At 36.9% G+C, this 8,147-nt stretch overlaps 1 protein-coding gene across 5 annotated transcripts in view; it reads left to right on the forward strand.

Annotated features, from left to right (window-relative positions):
• The window catches only part of cadm4 (cell adhesion molecule 4), a 263,132-nt gene that overhangs the window by 231,430 nt on the left and 23,555 nt on the right, over positions 1 to 8,147 (forward strand). For all 5 annotated transcript variants that reach the window (XM_015026188.1, XM_015026201.1, XM_015026186.1 and 2 more), the window contains exons 5-6: positions 480 to 570; positions 7,027 to 7,199. In XM_015026188.1, the coding sequence (XP_014881674.1) occupies positions 480 to 570; positions 7,027 to 7,199 (264 nt within the window). The remainder of the gene's footprint in view (positions 1 to 479; positions 571 to 7,026; positions 7,200 to 8,147) is intronic.

The following is an 8,147-nucleotide window of genomic DNA, read 5'->3' on the forward strand; positions in this document are numbered from 1 at the left end:
TTCTGCATCAGCCTTTGAGAACAGTTAATTTGCCACATGTATATAGCTGTTTGTTGATGGATCTGAATGATTAATATTTATCAGGCTCCACATTCTGCATGCTGGTGGCTTCTCCAGTCGCAGAACTGGTAATAATGGCCATTTCGTCTGTGTGGATTTGGCTTCCTGTTGCTGTGTTATTGAAGTAAACGCAGTACAGCAGCTGGTGGAGTGGTAGACTGCTTATGATAACAGGTGTCACAAACCGTAGGATTGTGGGCTCGTTGCCTGGGAAACAGATGTTAAAGATTCTTCTTCCTGCCACTTTATCACTTTTCCCTTGGTCCTCATTTTTGTTCTCGTCTCTCCCTATTTTCCTTTGTCTTTTGTTATTCCTTTTTGTTCCACCTGTACTGTTGCTGTATTACGGTCTGTTTTGTATAGATTTTGCTATCGCGCCTCCATGGTGACATACTCTCACTTTTTATGTTTCTCCACAGTTGCTCCCACAGTACGGATTGTTTCTCCCACAGGGATTTTGCGTGAGGGCGACTCGCTCAGCCTCACCTGCTCTATCACTGGGAATCCTTTGTAAGTGTCTCTGTTTGCTTTGAAAGTCGTTTTCTAGAAGAATGTTGCTGAGGATATTTGCTTTGATTTACACTTGACGTAACACGACAAAGTTTGCAACAGTTACTTCAGAAAATTCTTTAAATTTCTAAGAGTAAACACAGATATCCTTCACTTCACCTCCTAAGTCACATGAAATGGTAACTGTTACAAAGGGCAACCTACGCAAAAAGATTTATCGGAACATGTTTACGAAAGACGCTTTGAGGAGAACACAGGGAAGGTTGGAAGGGACAGTATCAGCACATAAAAAATTAACAGCATGCAAAAAGCCGGATAAAAACCCCTTTGCGCAGTGAAGTTTTACCTGCTAAGATATGATATTTTAATTCTAATCTACCACAATTCAGCAGATAGCTGCAGAGAAACCCACAGGGGTAAACAGCTTTAATATTGCTGAGAAGTTTACCTCTCTTACCTCCTTTAGTTGTCTGTCTGTCTGTCTGTCTGTCTGTCCATCCGTGGACATTCAAAGCCGCTTGTGCCAGTTTTCTTAAAGGGATAGTTTGGATCAGTTGTCCAAAAGCCATAAACCACAACATATTGACTGCACATCATTTTTCACAGAACACTGCTTTACAAAATTCTTAATAATGAAAGTAAAAACTGAATTTTCAAGCACACGGTTAGTAAACCCTGCACATCAAAATTATTGCCCCTAAACACTTACCTCACAGATTTCTAGCGTTGTGGGACTTCTTAATGGCTGTTAATACACTTTGTACCCTGAGTTGGACAATTTTCTGTTATTTAGGCTTTTTGTGACATTTCCACACACAGTCTGGCTCAGGCAGAGAGCTTAAAAGCTTCACACTTCCACCCAAGGAAATACACACATACCAGGCAGTCAAGCATAACAAATGTATCATTTTATTTAATATTTCTTATTTATATCGCTGTGATGCTATATATATTATATACACAAGTCCACTTGAAACACCATAACTCAGGCAGACGTAACAATTTTACAGATACATAATGTTTAGTGTTTCACATTCATCACCACTATTTGTCTGCATCTAAAAGCTGAGAAACGAGATGCAATAAAACAAGGCAGGTGAAATATAAAGAGAGACACGGGTTAAAGTTTGTGATAACTGATACACTTTAGCTATTCAGCAGAAAGCAAATCTTGTGTAAACTGGGTGTTTCATACTGAGACCCTGATGGGTTTAAGTACAGATGCTTTTCTTCTTGAGTATTTCTTAACATTGCTTGTTTGCAATGTTTTTATATATATATATATATATATATATATATATATATATATATATATATATATATAAACAGAGATAGTTTACTTCCATATGTTTTTTTTTCTCTTAACAGCACACATGAAAATGTCTTAACTATGAAGACTTAACAATGGATTTCTCTTTTAATAGAGAGATAGTTCAATATTTTTGAAGTGCAATTCCAAAAAAAAAAAAAGTTTAGACCTCAATAATGTCACTGGAGCTCTGTGTTACTTAAACTTGCATTAGACAGTTTTTCATACTGAAGCTAATTATTTTTTCCCAGGGGAAATGGAGTTGGGAGGTTGTGTCCTACCACTGATCTTCCTATGTGAAACACACACTGAAAAAGGACTATTTAAACTATTTTTGGGTGAAGAAAGAATCTGAAATGCATGCAGTGGAAGTAAAAATTGACTAAATCTGTTCACTTTAAGCTGTAAGGTTTTCTTTATACAGCTTTATTTTCTTTCTGTCTGATATTTTGATCACAAAAGCATCATATACTTAAGGATTTATATTGTGCTATTTTGTAATTTTTTTTATAGATTATTGTGTTTTGTTGTGCTTTGTTTTTTTGATTCCCTTTTGTGCTTTCGTCTTTGTTTTGGGTTTTTTTTATGCTTCTTTTGTTTGTTTAGCTATTACTATAATTTTTACAGATCTATGAACTTGCTATTCCCTCTCATTTGTTTCCCTCAGTTGCCTCAAGCTTCCTCCTCCCTCACAGCTGCTACACATCAGTAATCACTGGCCTATTTTTGTTATTTTTCGTTTGTTGTTTTTTTTTTTTTTAACCAGTAATCACCTCTCCAGTATATTTGCCCTCCAGTTTTATTCACTTCTCTTCAGATCATCCTTTGCTCTCAATGCCATGCGGTTTGCTTCTCGCTGGGTTTCCTTAAATGTTATCCCATCTTTTACCTTAATTAGTTACTCTTGGGTTGTTGTTTTTTTTTTTTTTTCTAGATTTGTGTAAAAAGTTTTCAAAATCCTCTGTCTATATTTTCAAAATAAATATTAGCAGTTTTTGTATGTTATGCTAAATGTCTGCTTGGTATTCACCAAAATTGTACATAGGCTGTGACTGAATTATGTATCATTTTCTAGTAAAACCAAACACTCAAAGTGCTTCTATGCAATGATTGTCACTCCCTAAGCTGCTCTAATCATATCCACGTTATGTAGAATAGTAGCCAACTTTGGGGCTAAGTGCTTTGCTCGGCGGCACGCCGTCATGAGGCAGGGGAAGCTGGAATTGAGCCCACAACTTTCTGATTTCATAATAATGATTCCTTTCACTTGAGTTACAGCAGCCACATATGTGCTCAATCACCCATTGGTACAGGTTTTAAAGGTAGAAGCTGTCCTTCTTACGTCCCTCTGAGTAACTTTAATAGATTCTGTGCTGCTTATAAAATATTACACCAGGATAAAAATTATTCTACCCAATTCCTGTGATAATTGAATAATTGTCTCCGATCTCAAATTAGTGGTTAATTATTAATGCAGGACTTCTTTGCTCTTTATTTAAGCAGACGTTTGAAATGAAAACTGAATACTTCTGAGGTTACTTCTTTCACAGAACTAAGTAGAAAAGGACTGTTACAGTGAGGTTTGATTAAACTTCCCAAAGCAAAGCTAAAACTGTTCAAACTGTCATTTATTAGCATGATCAATATGATAAAGTGCCTTGGTAAACAGCAAAGAAAACTAACGCTGTCACCAAATTATCCTCTTTGTATTCAGAAGGAGCTTCTTTGGTTTGAGTTCAATTTTGCAGCGTGAAGGACAATGGGAATTTAAGAGGTTGCTCCAAACTCTTACTATAATTAAGAACTTATTAGTGAGTGTGCGTGACTTGGATGTGTAAAACATGCACAAAATCTGATCAGTCGTTAACACGTTTCAAAGCCAACTTTGAAACAAACCTTTATTTTTTTTTTTTCTCCCCTAGAGGGTCCATGGACTCTGTGCACTCTACAGAATGATATTGGGCCCTAAGCCGTTAAGCCTGCTCCTAGATGGTCCGTCTGTCTGTGGGCATCAGGTCCACTAAAGCTCCCCCAGTAAAGCTCCATGCAGCCAAAGAGTGAACGTGTGTGTGTGTGTTCATGTTTTTGTGTGATGTCTTTAGTGAAATCCAACTGAGAGGACTGGCTGAAAACCGTGTTGGCCCTAGCCTCTCTGAAGCTTTGTAGAGGCTGATTGGGAGCACTGTGTGTATGTATAGATGTGTGTTAGCGTGTGTTTTGGAGATCACTGGGTGGGACTTCAGGCGCCTCTGCACTCTGACCTCGATCTCATGCTTTACACATAAACACCGCACCAAGGCCACCCACATGTTTTCTTCACCAAGTTTGTTAACCACTTGTTAGGCAATAAGGACCAATTAAATGCCACTACATTTTGGTGAAAGGTTACAGTTAGTGTGTCTGGCATTAAGACGGGGATGCCCCCGTGTCACTTTTCTCACTTACCTCCTTATTTGTGAATTAGCTTTAAAAGGGATTACAGAGGCCAGGGGTATAAGTGTGTACTTATGAGTTTGAAGCTGAGAATAAGATTCTGTATTGCATATTTAGTTCGAGAGAGGGCTTGCATGTGAGGGACTGAGCAAGAAGGAGGTTTAATTAGACTTCCTGAAGGATTAGAACCCAGATGAGTCAGGATTGTAATCTGCCCAAAGTGGCGTGAGCCATGACACCCAGCCAGAAACACACGCTGTACTCACAGGGATTTCTTCACCCGGATGTCTCTGTAATCCTCACACCTCCTGTCTGCTCTGCCTGCCTGTCTTTCATGACCAAATCATTTTGTCTGCCTGTTCCTGTCCTTCATTTTCCTCCATATCATCTCCCCTCTCTTTTTCCCTCAGTAATATTACAGTCTTTCCTCCTGCTTTTGTCTTTTTTTCCATCTTGCACACCTGACACCCTTTTCCTCTCTCATCTGCCACTCTCTCCCTCCTGCTACCCGTTTCACACCGTTGCTGCTCTCTGACCATCTACCTCCTCATTATTTTTCAGGATCCGGCCCCCTGTTACCATTGGCTTCTTCTTCAAAACCCCCTCTACTCTGTCTTCTCATCTCGCTCACCCTCGCCCTCTGGGCCACTTTACCCTTCTTTGCCACCTTTCTTTTTATAGCACCCCTGCCTGTTTGTGCTGCAGTCCATTCTTTTAACTTGACTTTCTATTTTTTTTCTCCGCAATACCAACACTTAAACTCTGCTGAGCTTTGTTTAAATTATTGCTGTGTTTAAAATATTCAACAATTTACTAATTTACAATTTATGCAAAATATATTGGTTTGTGTCATAAACTAGCTTTGCATTTTGTATGCAAATACTCCTCAGTCCAAATCTTTTATTGATTCAATAATTTTTCTGTGCTTGGCTTGAATACTATTACAAAAGGAATCAAATCTCTTTTTAACACGTCAACATAAAACAATGTGAAACAAATGCACTAACATATTTAATGAATGGACGCAAGATGTAACTATATCATAACCTTCATTTATTTAAAATGATGAACATTATCAGGCAGATGCTGTTAAATATTTCATACCAGATAAGTGTTTTAGAGTTGAAGCATTTGTGCAAATAATTCAGGAACAATGGCTTGGTTGAACTGTGACTTAAATGTTTTTGTTTGTTTGTTTACTGTACCCATTTTTCTAACCCTATATATATATACCCTGAAATTCTCTGGTGAGCCATTTATGCCATACTTCAGCAGCTACAGTAAGGTGTCTGGAGAATTATTGTGCTTTGGCATTTTCAAACTAACTGTTTATTAGCAAAAACAAGCTAATCTCTGTGTTAATATGCTCAATTTAAAGATCCAGATATGGACATTAGAGATGGCATGTAAGGAGTTAGTGGGAATTTATGGCCTTTCAGACAACAAAACACGTTAACACTTGCGCTAGCGTGCGAGGTGCATGCATTAGCATTCAGGTAGTAAATCAATATAGTAAAGTTGACAATAACTTTACTTATTATTGAAAAGTTAATTTATTTCAGAAACATGTTTCAATCCTTTATTTTATTTTTTAAACTGGAAGTATAATATTCTACTTTCAGCAAATGAAAACATAACATTTAAGATTAGACTAAGCCGACTAAGAATTTTAATGCAAAAATGTTTAATATGTGCTTTAATGTTACTTTCAAAAGTAACATTCTTTTATTCTGACAAGTGACCCTCATCAGAATGCATTCTGATTTACTGAATATGACTGAACTCTGCAGGAACAGAAATTAGTTCCCAGTTGCCACAAGAACAAAAGGACATGTTTGTCTTTTTGTTCACAGTTTGGGAGCTCTTCCAGCTCTTGTTCTTGATGCATATTCTGAGCAGAACTTTTTTTTTTTCTTTCTTTTGTGGTATCCCAGAAATGTGAAATGAATATTCTGCAGTGGGAGAAACCTATGAATACTGCCAGCGAGGTCTGCGCTTTAGTTCCTGTGAAGTATGAAATGTCCTTGCCAGCAAGAACTTTGTTCTTTCTATTGCAGCCGCAAGTAAAATAACTAATTTCTATGCTCTTGTGCAGTATGCACTGCCCTTTGGTCATTATATCATTAGTTTTGTCAATGTGACATTACAAAATAGAAAAAGGGAATTAAAGATACCATTCCATCACCTTCATGTTGGAGATATGAACTGAACTAAAAAAAGTTTTCAATTCCTGATCTCACAGTCAGTCTTGTTGGTTTCAGTTTACAGTTAAACTGAAAAGCATGCATGTGTGGATGAAGTGGAAGGATTTTTCCTGTTGCAACATTTAAGACTTACTCCAGCATCTAAAGCATGTAAAAATGTGATCTAAAACCTCTCTACCCTCCACTAGATCTTCTAATTAGATGATGAGCTAATTTGTCAAGCCTGAAAGGGGATTGAAATTAAGAAAATACATTCGTAACTAAGTTGTATTTCCAGCCCAATGCTGGTAATTTTAATCTAAATAGTAAGGTTTAACTGTTTTTTGTAAATGCAAAATTTGTGATTTTTACCTAAAGATCAAGTTCAACATATTACAAAAATCATTGACACCACTCCTTATCACTTCTGGTAGATATCAAAGTTAGCTGAGTGATTTTCCCATATCATAATGAGCGCATCCACTGAATTCGGCATCATTTTAAATATTCTCACTCAATCTTTCTTCCTAGGCCAAGAGACATCCTGTGGTCCAAGATAAATGACACTTTGCCTGAGAGAGCAGAGATTTCTGGGCCTACTCTTCAGATTTCCCGTCTCAGCCAATCACACAACGGGACATATTTGTGCCAAGCCCAGAACAACTTCGGTCGTGCAGCTGATCATTACACCCTGTTGGTGTACGGTGAGTATGTCAACAATTTGTTCTATTGATTTTTTTTTTTTTCCTTTCCATCCCACTTTTAAGTTGTTAAGTGTTCTTAGTCATTTCATGTTCTTTGTTATATTGTTGTTTGTTTGAGATTGTTCTTTTGAGTTTTTATTGATCATCTCTTCTTTCCAGCGTCTTCAGAATATGGTTGTTATTGCACAGAGCAACAGACACTTTAAATCTTGATGCATTTTATTTCTCTTTAGGCTGTTTTATTTTATGCATTATATTTTATTTTTGCTCTGGCCATAGCAGATCTTCTTTGCTAAATATCCTGTGCAACTGAGTCCACATGATGTTCAGGCTGCCTCAACAAGAAAGCTTAGAAACATTATTGTTTAGTATATTCTTTGTGTGTTGCTGGTTTATTATCTCCGCTGGGACTCAATTTTCTCCTCAGGGAATTTTGAAGAACTGAAATCTCTTGAGTGCAATAAGTGAAGACGGGTAATTTTTTTTTTTTTTTTTTTACCAGAAAAGGTTTTGGCTTAACCCTTCCTTTTTTTTTTTTTTTTTTTTTTGTATAAAGTTTGCTTATCCTTAAAGTGCTTGGATAGGGCAGTCCTTGAGTGCCCTGTTTTGCTCCTCCAGAGCAAAAAAAAAAAAAGTGAATGGTAGAGGTACTTGTGTCTCTAATTTGACTGTAAGTGTGGTTGTGTGTGATTGAGTGTGTTTTTGTGTTTGCACCATAATGGACTGGTAACCTTGTAACCTGCCATTGGTCCAACCCAAGTCTGGGATAGGCTCCAGACCTTGTGCAACAGATGGAAGATCTGTGTTTTTTCAAAACTCACTGACACACTGGAAACAGACAACAGAGTTCAGTTTTTTTTTTTTTTTTTTTTTTTTTTTTTTTTTTTTTTTTTTTTTATTTTTTAAATTTTGGAAAAAAAAAAACAAAAAAAATTTTTTGGTTTTAAA

The sequence above is a fragment of the Poecilia latipinna genome, unplaced genomic scaffold (genome assembly GCF_001443285.1).
Source record: "Poecilia latipinna isolate Pla-1442-1.1 unplaced genomic scaffold, P_latipinna-1.0 Scaffold97, whole genome shotgun sequence".
NCBI lineage: Eukaryota > Metazoa > Chordata > Actinopteri > Cyprinodontiformes > Poeciliidae > Poecilia > Poecilia latipinna.